This window comes from Cyprinodon variegatus, unplaced genomic scaffold, assembly GCF_000732505.1.
Source record: "Cyprinodon variegatus isolate N-32 unplaced genomic scaffold, C_variegatus-1.0 Scaffold818, whole genome shotgun sequence".
Classification (NCBI taxonomy): Eukaryota; Metazoa; Chordata; class Actinopteri; order Cyprinodontiformes; family Cyprinodontidae; genus Cyprinodon; species Cyprinodon variegatus.
In genome coordinates this window covers 20,023-42,084 of record NW_015151271.1, presented here as the reverse complement: position 1 = coordinate 42,084, position 22,062 = coordinate 20,023, and the positions used below count along the sequence as shown (strand labels likewise).

The 22,062-nt window shown below is 38.3% G+C and overlaps 1 protein-coding gene across 3 annotated transcripts in view; it reads left to right on the top strand.

Moving 5' to 3' along the window:
- setbp1 (SET binding protein 1) overlaps positions 1-6,153 on the top strand; it is a 51,525-nt gene extending 45,372 nt beyond the window's left edge. For all 3 annotated transcript variants that reach the window (XM_015396747.1, XM_015396748.1, XM_015396749.1), the window contains one exon: positions 212-6,153. In XM_015396747.1, coding sequence (XP_015252233.1) covers positions 212-720 — 509 coding nt within the window. In that variant the 3' untranslated portion in view covers positions 721-6,153. The remainder of the gene's footprint in view (positions 1-211) is intronic.
- Positions 6,154-22,062: the final 15,909 nt, after the last annotated feature.

The window sequence follows — 22,062 nt, the reverse complement described above, 5'->3', positions numbered from 1 at the left end:
TTTTAACAGACAATTACAGGATAGGATTTGCTCTCCTGGCTCAGCTGTGCTTTGAAAAGCTTACATGAATATCTCAAAATTAGCAGGAAGCTCTTGAGGAAAAAAAAACCCCACTTTCTTCCATGAGATAAATTACACCATGCTTGTATGAAAGCTGTTGCTTGCTTTGCAAGCTATTTACTCACCTAAATCTTTCTCTTTACTCCCCCAGGTGTCCCCTCTAAAAGGAGGTATAAACGGCGTGAGGTGGAGCAGATCCAGAAGGACGTCAGGAGGATGCATTCTTTGAACTTTGATCACGTGCAGAAGATCCTTCGTGCCAAACGTCTGCAGCGACAAGCCAAAACAGGAAATAATGTCATCAAGAGGCGGCCCGGGCGGCCCCGAAAGCAGCCCTTAGAGGAGTCACAGCCGGCCAGCACCAGGGAGGAAGTCTGGGCTGATGCTAGAGGTCTGGATGGACTGGCCAGCAGGAAAAGCGAAGGGAGGACTTTGGGTATGCCTGTTCTCGAGAGGTGCGATAACCTGCCAGGTAGGCATAGCCTCAGGCAGAGCCTGAGCCTCGAGCATCAGGAACTCCCAAATCACGACTCCATCTCTGCGACGATCGAGACGGTGGTGCATCAGGCACGGACTGTGCCGCCTCCAGTCAATAAAGAGGGCAAACGCAGAGGCAGGGGCCACAGCAGGGATGAACTGTGGGCCCCTTGCAGCCAGTAGAACTGCACCGAAAAACAAATGTTAGCCCTGAACTGAAGGTAGAACCGTTAGAATGGTGGCTGCTTCAGGGCCCTAAAAGATGCAGTGCCCTCATTTTGGGGACTCTTTGATGCACTTTGGCTTGTTTCTCCTGTCGGGTTGGTTTCGAGGAGCTCAGCAGGGCGGAGCAGCAACGATGCAGCAGGAGGAACAACAACCTCCTTCAGTCTGCAGAAGCCCCATCCAGACAAGGGCCTTTCAAAGATCCACCTGAACTTTCTTCAAAAACGGCACTCTGTGGTATTCTTTGATACTAAATCTGATGCTATAAAAGTGTGTGGTACTTATGATAGAGTAGGCTTTCATGTGATTCTTAATGTGTCTGATACAGTGACGTGTATGGTACTTTACGATACAGTATCTGAATGTGGCTTTAGCCATATATTTTACCAGCAAATGGGAAGGGGGGGTTGGTTAATATAAAACTGTGCAGCTCTGCTTATTTTTTTTACTTTTTGTGGAAGCTTATCAAAGGCATGCAGAATAATACATCAGTAATTAACCCTCCCTACCCTGTGTATGATTTCCCATTCTAATGTATTTTCCAAGCTTTCTTGTTCCCCTTTAGAAGAAATTTACACTTCCTGGCAGCTCATCTTCCCGGTTTAACCCCCAGTTTGCTCCTACTGATGTTTTCTGTCTGCAGTCCTTGAGCTTCCCTGTTTCAGTCTGTTCGTCATGTACTGCGCCCCTCATGCTCAGGCCGCTCCTGGGCAGGGAACTGAGGCAATACGGTGGCTAAGACTTGTCCCCCGACTGTACATAGAACTGAAAGTCCACTGTTGCCTGCCTTGTACAATGGGGGGAAAAAACCAGCTCATAGATGTGTACTGGCTTCCAGTATATTAAATAGAAATGTAGATAATGAAAGTGTGTATTGTTTTATAACCAAAAACAGACATGGGTGTGACTCAAGACAAGTATGTTTTCAGACAGAAGAATACCACGTATATTCATTCATATGCTCATTATTGTGTTTGTATTCCAGGGAGGGGAGCCTTGGATAAAAGAGGAATGTGTGTTTTTTGGTGAACTTTTGGAGTTTGTTAAATGCACTATGAAGAGCCGTTCACTTGCATCAATCAAAAAAAAAATGCAGCACTTATATGCTTGTTTAAGCCTTATGTGTTCTTTGCATCCGCTGGTTTGGGCGTCCACTCCAGAGAGCATGCGTTGCTTTTGCTTTTGTTCTTTTTGTTTTTTTTAATCAATTCGTATATGCAGGCCACACAGCCAAAAAGCAATTAAAAAACACAATAAGCCTGAGTCTAAGTCGAATTTGGACAGTTCAGACTCCCCCACCCCAACCTACCACTCTTTCCCTATTGCAGCTGATTTCCGTAAAGCAATTCCAGTGTTTTAATTTTGAAACCAAAGTCTGAGTATAAGGACTTAGTATTTGAAAGTATGGCAAACTTCCCACCACATTGGCAGCGATGTAAACCATTCCTATGTGCACTGTAGAATGTAGCCACGATGGATTCCTGTATTGATAAGCCTTTTAACTTAAAAAAAATACTTAAATCTGTGTTTGGGACTCAGTGGGATTTTTTTCTAGAGCCATCAATTTTAGTCCAGCGTTTCTTTGGCAACTTTTTTGCTCCAGCTGATTCCGTATCCTTTGGGTCGGATAATATTCCCAGTTGCAGCAGCTCAACTTGTGCCTTATGTTTCCTTTCTATCACTAACTGTTTTTGACTGAAGGAACAGAAAATGGCAAGTATCCCCCACACACACACACAACCACCACCACCCAGATAACGACTCAAGTGTATTCATGATTGTGCATAACTGTTACATCGTCAGTCATGAGAACCCTGATGCTGCCCTTATCCCTTCACATCTCTCTGTCTCTGGGCTTTCTTCTAGTTTTCTGATCCCTATTATCCTGAAGCAGCCGGAGTGGCTGTATTTAATACACGTCATGTACTGACCTAGAAACCACCATGCAGCTGCAGCAGAAACAGAAAAACCCACTGAGTCAGACGAGCTACTGTCAGGAGATATCGATTCTTCTCAGTGTCTTGACGTGTAATTAAGATCTCTCGTTCCCTCAGAGAAAAAAAAATGTCCGATAAAATGAGGAAACAAAGCAGCTGTCAAAAAGAAACACATTTGCGTTTATTGCTTGCTATGCATCCGGCCATGTATCTGGCGACGACCTTAAATAAGAAGTCATGTCCTGGGTCCATCCTTCGACAAAGAGAATTAAGTGGTCTTACTTGCTGAATGAGGTGAATTAGTGTTAGGAGGATTGTGAATAATATCAATAATAGTTTGTAATAATGATAATAAAGTTGTGCAGAAAGTGACTATCATTTCAAGAAAACTATACTTACTGCCTCTCTATGCAGTACAGCCTTAATAAGATGTAAACCTACAGCGTTGACGTGTTTGATGTAAATAGTGTTATTTTGTGTCTGTCACGCGTGGATACTACCCAGGGCCGCCCATTAAAGCCATCCGTCTCCGTCACGACTGAAGCACACTGACAGAAATGACAATAGTAACGGAATCTGATCCCAGGCATGGGCCAGATATTAAGATACACCAAGGTTCTAAAAAGATATGGCTTCATAAACCGCTAACGCTCTGTCATTCGTGTTCCTTATTTTAAGTCCTGAGGTTACAGCGATGAGATGATGATGAGATGAAGATCGGGTTAAAAGCAACTTAAAAATTATGTATATTTTATGTTTTTACTTTTTTTATGTATCGGCATCAAATTAGCTGCTTTCCTGTTCTGATTTTAAGAGATTAGGTCACACTATGCCTTAATGTTTAACATTTTCTTGCTAACCAAATACAGATAATTTTATTCCTGGTTTATATCATTGGAATTTCTTAGTACACTCATTAGTCCAGCCGATTAAGTTTCAGGTCTGCTAAAAGTTATCCTTCTTACTACCTTGTGAAACATCTTAAAGGCCCATCTGTAGTCTTCTCAACTAAAAATGGATCTCTGCTGACTTTTGGCTCCTTTTGCTTGCAGCCAGAAGGTGCTTTGCTGTAGCACGGAGCAGGGCTGTTTGTGGGGGAGTTCTCAAAGGAAAAAGCCAAAAATACTCCCAACCTAATGCTAGCATGCTTAACCCGTCTTTGGTAGATGACTTTCTATGAGTCTCACATTTGTTTTGGTAAAGGTTAGGTCTTTGCCAATGGGCTGCTTACGCCTCTGTGCTGTGGTGGGGTGGTGGTCTCTAATGGTGGGGTTAAAGGCCCCTGGTAATTTCTCTGCTGTCCTGTCTGTTGTGTCTCTTCTTCTACCAGCCAATGCTCCAGTGCCTTCTAACACTGACAAGTATTGCCCTAATCCAGAGCTTTCAGTCAACACTGAGACTTCAGACAGGATGTGTGGGATTCATGTTCCTGTTAGCAACCGGTCAGGGTCAGATGGTTCACGACATGCTGATATCTGATCAGTTCCTAAAGATTTCCTACTCTGTGAACATTTTCCCCACATGTTTTCGCTTTTTAACTGCAAACTTCAATGTGGGTGTCATTTAGGTTCTATGTGACAGACCAACACTCGAGTAATGCAAATATATATGGTTTTTCATGGTTTTTCTACATGCAGGTCAAATAATTTTATTTATGCATCTCATTTCAACAACACATGTTGAATCTAATCTTACAGGCATCTTACCAATTAAGTTCATGCATTCGATTTTGTTCTACTTATGACATAATACAGTAATTCAGATTATTTTTAAATTTGGTTAAAAACTTTAGGAAACTGAGCAGATTGTATTATTCCCTCCTCCTGGATGGGCATGTTATGTAACTGTAGTAAACAGCTGTTTGCAGCGTGTTGATTTTGCAGCAATCCGGCATGCCGAGCATGTTTAAGACGACAGTCGAAAAAAGATACTCCCTTTTAACAGTAATAAAAAGCTTAAAATCGGAAGATATTTGGTTACATTTGCAATCAGCGCCAATAATTCAGTACTTTGTAGAACCAGGTTTGTGCGTCTCTCTCTTTAGGTATGTACTTTGACTATGCCATTCTAAACCATCACATTGTACTAATGGCCATATTCTTTAAGCCACTGTCCTACTGGAAAGTGAATTTCTCTTCACTGCTGAAGAAAAATATCCCAGCAGTATGATGCTGACACCACCGTATTTCATAGGAAAGTGACATAAAGTGTTTCCCATTTTACCTCCACAGAACTGCTGCATTCACACTGAGATAAATTCACCTACAGGTGGACTCCATATATTTATGATATGACATTAGAAGGCAGTTGGTTTTAAGCAGTCTTTATTTATGGGTATCAGATTTAGGAAAATTTGATAGATGTGGATGCATCACTTACTGAGTTTTTATTTGGGAAACATTTTTAAAACCATGCATCACCTTATTTTACTCCTCGATTAATTACTATTTTGTGTTGTTCTGTCGCATAAAACACATGTGATCATGCAGTTGTAACAGAATAATGTTAAAAGGTTTAAAGGGCATGAATAGATTTGTTAGAGTCTGTAAGCATATTTGAACTTGTTTGCAGCTTTTTATGTACGATTCCGCCACAGTGAGATCATGTTTGATGAGACATATTAACCAATAGATTGTGCTCTTATTACCCTGATAGCATACAGTGGCAGTCCTTCACCTTGACGTAACGGGGGGGCAGGGGGGTATTTCAAGTCATAAACGTTGTCATCCTTCCAGCATCAGTTTCCCATTCAAAGCTGTAACGTTCCGAACTGAGAGATCAGACGAGGCATTGAGAAAACCAATAAACGTACTTCTCTAGAGCACAAAGTGAGCTCTTCTAAAAGCGTGGGCATATTTTAATTTGTATACATTGTGTATTTGAACCTTTTTCTAGAGTGGCGCTCCTTGATTTGCATGCCCAATTTTGATTGTATGCATAAATATTTTAGACAAGTTGAATTTCAATTGAATTTGAACCAAGACTTGTACATTGTTTGATATGTTTCTTTTTGTAATGAATTTTTTAATTCATGAGGCATTTTTGTACATTGTATGAATATTAAAAACTGCAAATATTTGACATATAGAGTAAATACTAGATGCACATGCATATGCATATATTCCTCACAGTATGTATGTGTAATCCTACACATATATTTTGTATTCGCATTCGCCAGCATACAGATATATGTCCTAAGCACATATATACCTGTATTATATATGTATATCCATGTCTGCTGGCATGCTTTCGGTCATGTTTCTCTTTCATGATCTTGTAGGTTATTTTTGTTTGTTTTTATTTTTTTTTTTTATTCCTCTTTCCTGAAAAAGAAATGCTCATTTTTTGCTACCCTTCTGTTGGCTGGCAGCCTTGAGCACTTATTAAGAAGAACTACAGTTGAAGTGTTCATGTTATCCATTGTGTGAAATAATAAATGACTTTATTGACAGCTTGCAGTGGTTCATGCTTTCTTCTTTCTGTCAGAGATTGGGTTGTTATCCTGTTCCCCTTAAAACTGCATGGTCACATGCTGAGATTTGCCTGTGTTGGTGTGTGTATTTGTGCGTGTATAGAGGTGTGATGGAGGGAGATGACAGGCAGCAGGGTTACTGCACTGCTGAATTTAAGATGCTCTCAGTGAATGACTACCACTCTACAGTGTTGCAGGTAAATGAGGAAATCCTCTCATCATATTATACTGCAGGATCACATACACACACACTCTCTTCATCCAATCTCAAAATAATTTTTTGCACAAGCCCATCGGTGTCAGTTCGAGGTGGGCCGGGCTGGAGGCTGTTCTGTCATTGGACAGAGGTGAGCGCAAAGTGCCCCGCTATTGGCTGCTGCCAACTAGTAAAAATCTCCTGTTACCATGGTTGCAGAGTGAGCTGCCCAAATGTGTCTCAGTGCATCTGGTGGTTCTGATGGAGCTGTTGGCACCACTGGTGTTCTACACAAAAAAAAAGAAGGAAAAAAAACACTGATGGAAAGAAGTCAGAGAGTGGCGAGCCTGTACCCGAATCACTCTGATGGCTGTAAATGAGCCCACATGGCTCGTCTCCACCCTCCTCTGCACGTTAAAGAGAGGCTGAGATGGATGAAGGGTAAAACAGCAGTGCTAAATGTATCTTGCATGATGGATGTGCTCTTTAACCGGAGTGAAAAACAAGCTCATCCATCTGAGCTTCTATGCAGGGATTTTTGTTGATGGGTTTTCTTTTTCTTAAGCTTTACTATCAAATTTGGTTTCATCCCAGACACGTCTGTGTGTATCTGCAGATACAAAGATTACATAAAGCTGTCAACTTCCACAGCTTGAAAGAAAATTGTGATTCAACTGTTTTACACCAAACAGTCCAGCTTAATATCACTCACATCTCTGGCAAAATGAAATTTAAAGCATTTCATTTTATTTCATCACATTCAAGAGTTCTGTGCTGGAGATGTTAACTTCTCAAATACACCTTAATCAAATGAATGGCTCATTACCAGGCCTCTGCTACAATAAATGACATACAGAGGGGAACTTAGCTGTTAGATTCATGAGCGATTAAGAAGAGATGAATCTAAAAGTTGCAGGAAGGTAGTTTTCAAGGACACCTCTGTAATAGAGAAAATCCTTTGACATTGTTTTACAAGCTGTTGAGATATCCATCTCATTTCTACCTGGAGAGACTCGCAGAGAGAGAAGATGTAATTAGAAGAGTTTATTGACATGAATAATATACAAGTTCTTTGACACTCGGACACCAGCAGAAGACTTTGTGTTCAGAACTGATGGATGATCAGATCAATGGATTTAGGAGAGAGAGGATTAGTCTTCCCCCCGGTGTCCGGACACTGATGGTGGAATAAGCCCAGGATGAATGGGACAGAGCCTGTCCCGAGATTCTCTGCTCGCAGAGGAGAAGGGGTGGAGGTTGGTAGAGAGACGGCTGGTGAGCAGAAGAAACGTCAGGAACTACGATTGAAGAAGGAGACCTTGTAAGTCGATTGGCTGTGGGAAAGGTGCAGTCCTGAGGATGTTTGGCTGAGGTTTATAGGTTGGACTCCAGCAGGTCATCCATGTGAGGCGGATCAGAGTCTTCCGGATGGAATTCATTCTGAAGCTTAATTTCCCTCTCATTATCAGAACTCAACCCTAAATCAGCTGAGCAGTAAACGGTTACTTCACTACTTTTTATTGCATTGGTACAAATCTGGATAAGTTTTATTTCAAAACCTTGAATGAAAAAATGTAGACAGTCTGGGTTGTTTTATCCAAACATGGAACCAGACTTTCATTTTCCAGATTTTAAGAGCTTAGGATTGTACAATACCGGATCTCAATCTGCATAGTCTTAAACCTTTATTTTGTTTGAATTCATTTGAAAATATTGGATGTTCATTACTTTCTTTGCCATCTAAATAACACTAACTACATATAACTAAAAAAATAAAGAAGTACTGGCCGTTATAAACTGGGAGGGGATTTATTCCTGATCAGTATGTTGAGTAAAATTTCATGTTTGAGGCAAATCAAAGATAAACACTTTGAATATAATTTATTTTATTTTTTTAGAGTTTTTAAAATCTATTCTATTACAAAGTAGACCAAGGGATCCAAAAATATATTTTTCCACACTTTTTAAAAAGGATTTACACTTTTGCAAACCAAGGAATTAAACATTTTTCATGGACTTAAATGTCAGGGCTCAGAGCAGAGGACCCAGTATTCACAGCAGACAGACGTTTTCTCAAAAAGTTTTTATTTAAAATCACGGATTGACAGTGAGCAGTTAGTACTTAAATTTAGTACTTAAATCATATTTTAAATCACAGTTTCAGAAACTCTTTCATTGAAAGAAAATCTCAAAAATAAGAGTATGTTAGAATGTTTTGTTTTGGCATCCAAACTGAACCCAGTACAAAATGGTTGGCTTTAGTTTTGAATTCAACAAGAAAAGAATAAAAAGACAAAAAAAAAAATTACTAGGAAAAATTTGTGTGTGTGTTGGTGTGTGATGTGGTTCATGTTTTTTCTAACTTTTGGGGACTTAAAAGTACTTTTGGGGGCCAATGACTGGTCCCGTGTGTGTAATTTAACATGACCTTAAAACTAACATTAAGTTGGAGTAAACAAATAAAGCCTTTTGTGGCAAACCAAAATTTATGATATTGCTCTTAATACGAACAATTAATGAGTAAATGCTTAACTAATAATCTTAAATGTAGACTCGTCTTTGGGAAAATGGAGTAGCAAAAAAATCTTTGAATTATTTTTTCCCCCTTTGCAGGGATGAGAAATCATTTTGTAGCCAACTATTGATATTTTTTTTTTCAGATGTTCTTAAAATGTTTGAAGTTAAAGAAACCGCAGCATCTAACAAACAAAATGTATTGAGATTGTTTGGAAAAAAGAAATATTTCAAATTTAGAAATATGTGATTTCAATTTACAACACTATGTAACACACTGGGAGGAACTAACTTTCCATTGAATATATATAGATAAAATCAAAAGAAAAAATATGTAATTTATGTTTTTTTTTTTTTCCATGCTTCCTTTCTAATGTTGCCATGGGCAACTGCACATATGGTATAAATAAAAAAACATCATTGTAATGGGGAAACGTTCCGAAACTCCCTTTATGTTTTGATTTTTCTTCTTGATAGCACAAATGAATATAATTAATAATATCTGAATGAGTTGTGTTGAAGCTAAAAAAAAACTCAATAAAATATTCTGGACAGTAGGCCTGAGATTGGGAGCCTGATGCTGCTCTACAGATAGAGGCTCATAAATATAAACTTGGAGTCAGTCAGCAACAAAAATCATGCTTGTCTTGCAATGAAATGACTAAAAACACCTCAAGCCATAAAATATTAGTAAAGAACAGCCTAGTAACTGAGCTTTGAGACGTACATGACATAATATGTTGTGAGCTATCTCCAGTAATGTTGTTTAGATTTTTCTTCTTTAAGTATTAATGTAACCTGACGAACCACAGATGTCACCTCTCCTCATACAGCATCTGTCTTTTCTGCCTTACATTCATATATTTATTTACTATTTTTAATTTACTAGTTTAATTTTACTTAAATTAGACAATTATTTTGAATAAAAACGTTATTTAACAATTATATATATTAATGCTAATTGCATTTTTACAGGTTGGTCACTCAAATGCTTATTAATCTACTTATTTATTTACACTTTTTATACCCTCAATAAGGACACATCCAGTTTGATGACACCATATAAATAATATTCAATACAATTCTAATCTAAAATCTCATCTAACCTAAAACATCATGCTCCTACTAAATCATGTACCTGCTGTTCCCCTGCAATTTTTACTCTTTGTTTTACAATGACTCATTGAGATTTAGATACTTATATTTGAATATGATTCCAATTTAAAACCTGCAAAAAAGGCAATGGATTATTGTTAAATGAAAACTTATAGACCAACATCTCTCACACTAAGGATCATGTCACATGAAACAAAAAGGCAGTTGCATTACAAAACACTGATCCATTAAAAAAGCTTATGTGCATGGGCCATAATGCATTGTCTTAATCACGCACATGAAAACTGTTAAAAACGTATATAATAACACTATATCGCTGTCATGATGATCACTCAATCTAAAGCAAGCCTGTTACATGTCATTTAACAATGATCAACTATATGCTTTTCAGGAAGTGAACAATAACACAGAAAAGAAACTTACCATTGCAATGCCATTATTCACTCACTATCAGAGATTAAAGGAATAGTACACGCAAAACATGATTAGCTTTCATTTTCTACTCACCCCCATGCTGAACAACACTCTGGAGTACTTTTTTGATATCTCAAATGCATCTGGAGATCTGGGAGGCTTCTTGCTGTCTGCTGACATTCAAATAATGGAGGTCTATGGTGCCCGAGACAGAAAGGTCCATAAAAGTCCACAAAAAACGTGTCAATATTCCTCCATACTGCTCGTCCAATGTATTCCAAGTGTCCTGAGTGGGTAGCATCCAGAATTTACTCGAAACGAAGTCATTTAGAATGTTTTTAGAGCATAAACAGTAGTGTATAGGATTTCCTGAAAGCGCGCACCTGCGCGTTCACAATGCTACGGAAGCCGGCAGACCAAACCAGATGAAAGTGCGCATTCACCGTCTGCTCTGCCAATAATGCAAGCGTAGAAGAAGAAATGTGCTGTTTACCTGTGCAAAGAAAGAAACAACGAAAGAAAAATGTCTGAGGACTTCAGTGTTGAGGAAGAGCATGAGTTCTTTGCTGAGCTGAATGCGCTGGTTTGGTCTGCCGGCTTCCGTAGCGTCGTGAACGCGCTTTCAGGAAATCCTATACACTACTGTTTATGCTCTAAAAACATTCTAAATGAGTTTGTTTCGAGTAAATTCTGGATGCTACCCACTCAGGACACTTGGAATACATTGGACGAGCAGTATGGAGGAATATTGACACGTTTTTTGTGGACTTTTATGGACCTTTCTGCCTCGGGCGCCACAGACCTCCATTATTTGAACGTCAGCAGACAGCAAGAAGCCTCCCAGATCTCCAGATGCATTTGAGATATCAAAAAAGTACTCCAGAGTGTTGTTCAGCATGGGGGTGAGTAGAAAATGAAGGCTAATCATGTTTTGGGTGTACTATTCCTTTAACTTTATAGATATATTTTTTGTATAAGAGGCAGCTAAACAATTAAACCTGACTATTTAATGTTTTTTTCCAAACACTAACTTCTATGACAGCTTTCTGAAGTTTTGTAACCAGCATCATCCAGTAACATCTGTCCATTGCACAAAAGTGAATATTTGCAGAATTAGTTCATTGCTGTTGTGGCTGCATGCAGTTCTTGGATACTGTGGGAGTAGGACAGGTATTATAAATTGTGTCTCATAAATCTGGCTCCTTCAGGTTTAATGTTCCCATTCCACCATAAAGAAAATGCTCAAATTTTAGGAGGATCATCCTCCCAACTCTCAGTGGATCCTCCCTTCCAAGAAATGTTGAATTTAGCGTAATGGAAACCTCACAGTGTGCGCACCTTACGATATCCACAGACCACTGATAAGGCTATGTTTTTATACCAAGCCATTTTTCTTAAAGGAGTTTGGTCTAATCATAAGCACAGTGTTTCCTGTTGAATTTGACTGGTTAGTTTTATAAAGGCACTTAGGCTTTACGCATCACACCTGTCTATGTCAGGTTTAGACACGATAACAGCTTCACATGCATCAGAGCCAAAACCAACATCTACACAGTCCTTCATGTCAGGTAATTATGGTAGTGATGTCACTGAGGTATTGCATGTGTTGGCGGGAGGCTGGCTTCTCAAAAGTAAAAAAAAAATGTTTCCCTTTGTTTCATGTCCAAAGGAAATAGTTTTGAGGTGTGGCATGATGATGATATCAACTTTAGTGAATATGTTTTGGTGGTTTTAATTATTTAAAGTGATGTGAGTCGTAAAGCATTTCTGCACAGGTTGTTGAATAAATATGCTCCGGTTGGAGTCAAACATGGTGATTTCTTGTTGTTTTAATAAATCTTTGTGGGGAAATATGCAAGTACTAAAATAACTAAGATATTATAGATATGTAAATAGAATTGTTCTGCAAGTAAAAATGCATTTAAAAATTAATGCATTTTTGTAGATGGGGCCAAAATGTGCCAAGCTCTGTCCAAATCCAAATTGCCAGAGTATATCTTTACTAAAACCTCTGAAATTTTGTTTTAGTTTACTACAGTTGCATAAATCTTTGCACATTTAATGTCAACATTCGGGTCAAGGGTTTCCAAAAGTTTGTAATTAAAAGTTGCATTCATGGTATGTTCAAAAATGTTAGTGTATGATGCATTGAACCTTATTCAAGATAATTTAAATAGAGTTTGTAACTGTTGCAAAATTGTCAGAAAATTGTTATTTATAGCACACACTTCTGGGAATCTTTTTTTGGGCCTAAGGCGTTAATAAAATCTATCCAAACCATCCAGGCCCTAGTAAAAAGGTTACAGCAGTCCAGCGTAGTCACCATACACTGTCATGTTAAGGCCTGAGTACAGACCACTGGTTTAAGGCACCAAACCAGTTTACCAACATGTACAGGTGTAGCCAGAGGCACAACAGGACTGTTTGAACTCTAGAGATTGGTAAATGTTTAATGGCACCTCTACAAGCCAAAACACCACAGATCTTCAGCAGTACCCAGGTTCTGTCGGTTTTTACAAATCCAACTGTATTGACAAGGTTTCTTCTGTAGTCCATCTGTAGCCCATCATTGTTTCTGGTTAATCAGAAACCAAGGCTGACCAGAGAGGTTTATAGACTCCTAACAGCCAAAGATTCTGCCTTCAAAGCATGAGACCAGTTGAGCCCAAAGAAAGCCAGAAACAGCCTGTTCTGTGGAGTCAGGGATGCCAAGAAGCAATACTTCAGGAGGGCAGCTCACTGTTTAGGGAACAGCAGGGACATGAAGAGCCAGCACAGAGTTACAAGCCCCCTCCTCAGATCTGTGGCAGCACCATCCCTATGCTAAATGGGCTGAATGAATTATTTGCCCGGTTTGAGGTATACAGGAGCACTCATCAACAGAAAGCCTGTCTGGTCTATAATGGCCGGATGTCGGCACTGTCGACAAGATGAACATTATGATGGCTTCTAGCCACGACAATATAACTGGATGTCTGCTGAACAGCTGTGTAGCTGCAGTTATAGACATCTTCAATATCTTTCGTCAAGCCAGAGTCAAACAATTATCGGTACATGATTCAAAGCAGCCACCATTATCACTGTCGCTAAGGAGCCATCACCCTTATTTCTAAAACAGACTACCTACTCTCTGGTTGTACTAACAACCATCCTCATGAAGTTCTTCAAAAATGGTTGGTCATGCAGCCCTTCCTGCCCTTCCTGCCTCCAAAGATCCCTTCCAGTGTACATATCAGTCTAACTGTTTGATAAACAATACCAACACCACTGCATTACCCACAGCTCTGACACATTGGTACAAAAGGACTCTTATGTTAAAATGCAATCAAGGGTGTTCCCCAGGGACGTGTGCTAAGGCCACCTTCCATTGTACTCAAATTCCTAGTTCAGTTTACAGATTAAAGATTACACCGCTGTGTCATCAAAAACGAGGAGCAAAACTACAGAAATGAGGTGAGTCGAATGGCCTTGCTCTACGGAAGAGACAGTCTCTATTCAATTCAGGAAAATTGTTGTGGAATCCAGGTAAAACAACCTCCTTCATGCTCTTCTAACAATCAACAGTGTTACAGTGGATAGATTGAGAAGCACCAAGTTCCTGATGAGCCACACATCAAGAGGACCTTTCTTGGAGCAGGAACCCAACATCACTGGTGGAGAAGGGGCATTAGCTTCTCCACTTTTTGCTACAAACTGAGAAGAACTAAAGCCTCCATCTCCAATGTGTCTGTAAGGGTGACATTTGGAGCATCCTGACCAGCTGCATCACAGAGTGCTACGGAGCATGCACTGCATCCTACATCAAACCGATCAAGCACATCATGAGAGCTACTGAGATGATTGTTGGCACCTCTTACCCTTCACTTAAGGATCTATTGACCCACCTACGTTAAACTTATACTTGTATACCTGTTCATATAGTTTACACATATATCTATATCTGAGCTTGTTATACCCATTATTGTTTACCCTTCACGTTTTGTTAAAGATTAATACTTTACATATGCTTCATAAATACATATCTGCACATGTCACTTTAATTCTGATGCATTTTATGAAGTCCAGTACCATATTTGTTTGTTGGATGTGTAGAGCACCATATGTTTTAGAGTTATGTAATTTTAATCCTGTATGTCATGAACATTTCCAGATTTCAACAAAAAAAATTATTTTAAATTTTAACAGTTTGCACCACACATGGTGACAGCAGCTTGCAATTGATGATTTTTTTGTATCACCATGGAGGGGTATGGACTCTAAATTGCTGCAAAACAGATTTATTTCTGCTACTATAGATACATGTGTACAGTCATGCTGCAACTTCTAAATCTGAAACAAGTCTGGATGTTGACTAAGCCATTGAAGAATACTTGTTGATTTCGGAGGTCAAACATAGGTATATTTGCTCTAGTGCTGTGGATCATCATCATTTCTCCAAACTAGAGTTCTTAAGCTTAAGGTACAAACTGTTTTTACTTTGGGATTTTGTCCAAAAAAATAGAAATCATGGTTACATAAAAGTTGATCCTATCCTGAAGAAACAAACATATTTTAATCTGTAAAAGGTGTTATATGAATTTAAATGACATTCTTTCTGTCCTTAAATGACTATCATACTAACTCCACATGTGTCTTTTGTTTTATTATTTTTCTTATCTCTACACAAAGTAATACAGTGTGTCCCCTGCATCTTATTAAACAGAAAACACTAAAACTTGCATTGTTCTCTTTATCTGCTTCTCTGCATCTGAATATAAATGCACTGCCTAAAAATGTTGGGCCATCTGGTGTAGATGTATTTTTCATTCCATCCACATGAATACAAAGAAACAAAAAAAAAAAAACTAAAGCAAACCCTGGGTGAGACCCCACTAGCCAATTCAGATTAGATGGAAATCTTCTTTTTCCAGGGATGCAAAAAAGTATGTTCACATGTGCTTTTTTTCAGACAGACTCCTTAACCCGCAGTGATGATTTTCTGAGTGAAGATGCATGACTGAATACCAATGAATACCAGAGGCTGTTTCAAGCACATCCAAAGCCACAGAGACCACCAACAACAAACAGAGCCATAAATTTACAACAGATACTCCTGCAGTCCTGGCCAACTAACCGGGAAGCCTGCCGTAACCAAGCGTCCTCCCAATTTATCTCTGTTGCTGTTTTCAGAGGATGACTATTGCTTGTGTTTATGAAGATGGATAGAGCAGGCAATAACCAAAGCACCTCCTCCCTCCCTCCTCTCTCATTTTTCTCTGCGCAGTGATGGGAGACACCATCTGGTGGTTGAAATGTAAGAGTGCGGGTCCAGCTCCTTTTAGAAACCATCATTTTACATCCACAGGACAAAAACATCTGCGTCTTTACTGGGATGAAAGCAGAAAATATTACCCCTTTTAATGTAGGGGTTAAAGGGAGAGACGATGAGGACCTTTTATAGAATTGAGAGATAGAAATCTGCTCCTGACCTGTAATAGTCACATGTGAACACCTGAAGTGCTTTATGCACTGATGCACTTGAGAGATCAGTGCAGGAATTAGTGCAGCTGAACGATGGTTGGGATTGTGTGTGGCACACAGGGAAATGAAAAGAGAGATGACAGAATGTGTTCTGCATGGAGTCGGCTACTGTTGCCACAGTGACAGTGTGACTCATGGCAGTTTGATTTGGATTTAGAGAGGTGTTTCTGTGTGTACAAGATTCTATCTCCCTGTGTTATATCTACAGGGCTGTGGAAGAGAATTTGCCAATTTTCACATGTCTATGCTTCTGCCTTTTGTCATATTGAGATATTTTAGATCATCAAACAAATCAAATAGTAAGCAGAAATAATCTGACTATTTGCACAGAGATGTTTTCAAATTAATTTACTTATCGGCAAGAGTGAAAATCTATAAAAACCAACCTGGCCCTATATGAAAACTAACTGCCTGCCCCTGTTAGATACTAACTGTGAAAAACCAATATAAAAAAAACCAAACTGAGTTTAATATCATTAGCTGAAAATGGACCTGTCGACTACCAGACCTTTGAAATTAAAAAGCCAGTTGAAAAATAAAACCCTACCTAGCATAAGAAAATAGGCAAAAAATTATGATTCACCAACAAGAAATAGAATGGGTAGAAATGACCACTACTGGAAATTTTAGAAAGAGACTTAGTAATGACGCATTCTGCCTTCTGCGTTCTTGCACAGCATCTTTAAGAGGAATATCTGGGCATCAGTTTGTGACTCCTTTCTAAGCCATTACAACGCTTTTGTTGGGCTACTCTATAAAAGACTGGAACTCAATGCTAATCCAGAATTGAATTGAGAAAGCTTCCTGGATCGGAAGCGAAACATCTTCAAATTTGGAAAACAAAGTCCAGTGGTTTTTTATTTTAACTTTAACTTTTTGGAATGACTATGACCTGGATGACTGAGACTCTCCACGAGCATCAGTTTGTGACCTTAAGCTGAATGACACATTTGGTTGCACAACAGGAAAATGACACCAACCAGCAAATCAACCTCAAAATAGCTTGAAAATAAAATTAGGGACTGTTCTAGTCTAAGATAGGACTTAAATCCAATTCAGATGGCATATTATGACCTTAAACAGGTAACACTTGAACACTTACAAATGTTTCGTATTAAAGACAGTTTTTTTTTCTTTTCTTTTTTTTGTGCCTGTTTTGGCAAATGCTGAAGATAAAACCTGTTATTACAATTGTTGAAGGATTTCTTTGTCCACTAGTAGAGATTGGTTTGAAAGCTATTCTTTTCAATAGATGAAACCTTTCTTTAAAACTGAAATCAATATTTTCTGCTAGAGGTTTTCTTATGATAAAAGGGAGTTTTCCTCTCCACTGTCGCTGCAAGCATGCTCTGTGTGAGGGATTGCTCTGGAGTCAATGAGTCGATGCAATCAGCTGGTTTCCTTTGATAGGAAACTTTAGATTAATCTGACTGTATGATCTGGTTAATTTGTCTCTGAAAAGTGCTTTGAGATGTGAAATTTGTGCTATATATATAAACTGAATTGAAAATGAAACATTTTAATGATTTTTCTTTGTCTAATTTACTTGATTATCAGAAGTATTTAAGGGGGAAAAAAATAAAAATTAATTTTTCACAGCACTGTACTTTTTAGTAAAAGTAGATATCAAAAGTAATTAACCAGCCATTTCCTGTTCGCTCAGTTTTATTTAAACTCCTTGTTAGCGCAACCTGTGCCTGTGTCTTATTAACGATACCAGCACTTAGTTAATGCGCCTTTTCGATGAGAGCAGTCCACTTAATCTGTCCATTTAGGCTTCATCTCTCTCTCCCTCTCTCTCTCATACACACACATTCCTCCCCCTCAGTACCTCTAACAAGCTACCTCTCTGTCTCCTGTAATTTGGCAGACAGGTCTATTATATGGTACAGTCATATTTTATTAATGGACCCCCCTCAGCGAACACTCACGCACCTTTAATGGATGAGATTATGTGACGTGCGGGAAGCGTGTCTCTGTGTTAAAAAATGATTTTAGTTCTCATCTGCAAGGCTTGTCTGCTTCATTGTTAAGTGTTTGCGGCTGAGACACTGAACGACAGGCATTTTAGCTGAAGTTGCAATTGTTCTCCTCCACACTTCATTACACATCCATCAGCTCTCAGGGAGCAGTGTGGCTTCAAAAGACAGAAAACAGCAAAATAAAAGACAGTGTTCAATTATAGACTAGAAGATTTGGTGGAAATGTTCTTCACATCTCTTTTTCTCGTCTCTCTCTCTGTGCCTTTGTCCCCCACAGTGCTGTGCAGATAATTCATACCACATGTTTTCAGGAGTGCCAGCCATTTTATGCAATCCTTGTGAAGTTTGCTCCTCCAAAGATATTTTTTCCACAAACACGGCCTTGCTTCAATAAACCTCTGCTCCAGAAAAAAAAGCTTATTTTTTGCTGTAAAATTACGACTTTCATTGTTATTAATCAATAATTATTTGATTTATTTCGTTGTATCTACAGTCCCTTGCAAAAGTTTTCATACCCATTTAACCTTTATACATTTTGTGAGGTTACAGCCACACACTTTTATGATATTGCACAATACGCACATATTTATGAAGTTATTGAAAAGAAACATGGTGTTCAACTTTTCTATATGTAAATCAAAACAGGAAAAAATATGTGTGCGTCTTCTAGTGCAATGTAGATGTATGCAGTATATAAGGAGTATGTCTCTACTAACTTTGCATGGTAAGAGACAGCTTTGCATTGTTTTTGTTTTCTTTTTTACTAATCAGCTCACACTCAGACTTTAAGCAAAACACCTCTATATTTGGAACCTCATACTGCCATATTAAGGCTACTGTCCACCATTACAATTGTTTATATGGCAGGTGGTATATGGTTTATATACTTTTTCAGGCATTTCAAAATAATTTTTGGGGGATTTTAGTGTGACCGCTTGGCAGCTTAACTAGATTTTTCCCTGGGCTTTGATTGAGTCATCTTAAGACACAAATATGAACTGAAGTCATTCTATTGTTTGCTTAGAGTCCATCTCCAGTATGAATGTAAACCTCCCTGACAGCATCAGGTCCTCTGCAGCTTCCAATAAGTTTTCTTTCAGCATCATGACTATTTAACTCCATCAATCTTCACATCATCAACTGTAACCATCTTCCTTGTCTAATCCACCAACCACTTTGTCACTGTGGACAAAGAAAAAAAAATAAAATCCTGGAGGCAAACACTGCCCACTGCATTGAATATCCAAGTTCAATGCAGTGGGCAGTGTTTGCCTCCAGGATTTCTTTATTTTTTGCCACATCCAGCCTTCTTACTTCACCTTCTTTTGAAATGTTTACTGTTTCCCCTATTTTTCAGACCCCTTTACGCTTACACACTTTAAATCAAAACCAGACAACACGTCAGACATCTTAGAGGAAATTATGTAGGGATACTAAAAAAGTAACATTGAGAAAGGTGTATCATGATGTCGTGATGCTACCCTTCAGCAGGGAAAGGGGAAGAGGTCAGAGTTAAATATAGATTAATTAAACAAAATACAGGGTAATCCTGAAAGAAAATATTTTAAAGGCTGCAAGAGACTTAAAACAGGGAAGGGGTTCACCTGCTAGCAATACAACCACAAAGGAATAGTTTAAATTAAAGCATAGTTATGTGATAAAATGCCCCAATGAAAGTTTGGTAATTAGTAATTCTAGACCTATCTGCAAGAAAAGGTGGTTTTAATTGAAAAAAAATTTAAAGAAAAAATGTCAATTTTCCTAAAAAATAAATTGAAATGTGTTGTTTTGTTGCAAAAAAAGGGGAAGTTAATGTTGAAGTTCTATCGCTAGGCAATGTGTATCATATGTCTGAGCAACCAGAGAGATTTTGAAAAAGCTTTGGGACTCTAATCTACATTAGCTCAAATAACACTCATCTGAAGCTGAATACTTTAAAACAAATTCAGTCCTAAAGGATAATATGGGTAAATAAGGCCACCAAAATCCCAATTTACACTAAGAGGTAGTAAATCTGTGTGCCAGATTTCGATGCAGCCCATCAAGCTGTTGAAATGTTTCACTCTAAACCACAAATGTAAAACGTATGAAGCCACAAGAGGAGAAGTCTGGGATCACCAGACTAATTAGGATTAGTCCTCTGGGGATTGTGAAACTACGCTGTAATCCGCCCATTAGCCAGCAACATATCAGACAGGACTGACAAACCGACAGCCTCTGGAGAGACTGGCAGAAGTGTTTAAGACAACATACATATAAAACTATTGTTTTTTTCATTATGCTTCCTGTAAAGTATGTCTAATGAACATTTCTAAAGAAAGGTCTTTATTTTTGTATCTTTGGATATTCTTAACCTGCAGCCTTCATGTTTTCTTGAGGGCAGGCCAAGAAGCTCTGTGAGCTTCGGTGCGTTTTTTTGTTCCTGTCACACTGACTGCAGTGCTGATAAAGAGGCTAATGCACATAGGTTGAGCAGATGTACAAAAAACAAGGAAACACTCTTCATCATGACCAATCTGCACAATATGCTCTTAAAATACCACATGTCAAGGATTTTACATTGAAATAAAATGGAAACTACAGTTAAAGGACAGAAAATGCAGACACAACAAAGGCTGCTGTATTATAAATTAAGTGAGGTTTATAACTGGGTGAGGCCAGTGAAAGATGATTGTCAGAGAGTTTTTTATGAAGTTGGCAGAAGTGTTGATTATATTTCATTGAGATGGGACGCTATAAGCCTCTTATGTCCTGCATTGTTACTCATACAGCATAAACGTATTGATTGTTACACACTTCTGTTTCAGAAGCTCACTATTTGACTTTATCTGTTTTGTTGTATTCCTGAGCTCCCTTCATACTCTGCATTAAGGTTTAACTTCCTGTTTGTACTGAGGGTTTGATCTGAAATGGTTTATTCTTTGTTCAACTCCCTAAGGTGGCCAAGAACTCGAATTTTTAGAACAAGTTTGTAGTTTTTTTTGCTATTTGGATAATTTGCTCTCTATGATCACAGCATTACTTTTTTATTTGCAAAATTTTGTTTGTGGGTGCTGTATTTTTTTGTTTGCATTTGTTTCTAACACTAGTGTAACACCAAAAATTCATAAATATACACACAATTAAAACATAAAAAATAATAAATGAATAAACACCTACACAGTAAAAAAAAGTGTTGCATACAGAGTATAAAATTCACTCTATAGCAAGTGTCAACTTTTCAGAGTTAAATTTACTAATTGTACTGTCAAAATCCTGAAGAATACTCGGAGGCTGATGGGTAAACGACACCATATAGAGTAAAGTTACATTAAATGACTGTCAAGATTTTTCACTGACTTTTAACTCCAACACTTGAGCAGATTTAAATTCAATATTGTTGTAAATACTGTATTTAGAGTAAAATTGGTTGACACAGAATTTTCTATACCCAGTTTTGTAATTATATGAGTGAAGGGAAGTAAATGTAAAAAAAAAAAAAAAAACCCAGAGAACAGTAAGCAGTAAAAAAAAAAAGGTCATAATATATGCAAAAAAGAAAATAAAAAACCCAAACACTTCATTGTAATAAGGCATAGTCTCTGTATACATAGCATTTGTCACTGTGTTGCTGTGCGATGGACTGGCGAGGTTTACCTGTGAAAGAATAAATATGTAGACAACATCAGGCAATTTGAACCCCCAAACAAAGCGCTCCATCCCATACCTGAAAGTTTAGGGCCATCTTATACAGTCTGACGTCCTCATTAAAAAAACTGGTTCTAACAATGTTTCAAAACTATAGCTATTTAGTGAACTTTTGAACAACATCAAGAGGCCAGGAGCCATAACAGGTCTCAATTTTATATGTAAAGCATCACATCTGTTTACTACAATTAAAAAATCCCCCACATAGTATCACACATGCTGGGAGTTGTAGCATGTATAGTTGGGTTGCTCAAATGTACAATATTATCAGACCTCATCATTAGACCTGAACTTAAGTGTCGCATTCCTTTTGACCACAAATGTGCATCTGAACAGTGGGTGTGTAATAAAGCTGTCAGAGGAAGCTGTTTATCTTTCAGAAAGACATTTTTTAGTACTATGGAACTATGGAATTACGACCTGCTCATTGGCATACTCATGTGATGATATTCAGATGTTTAC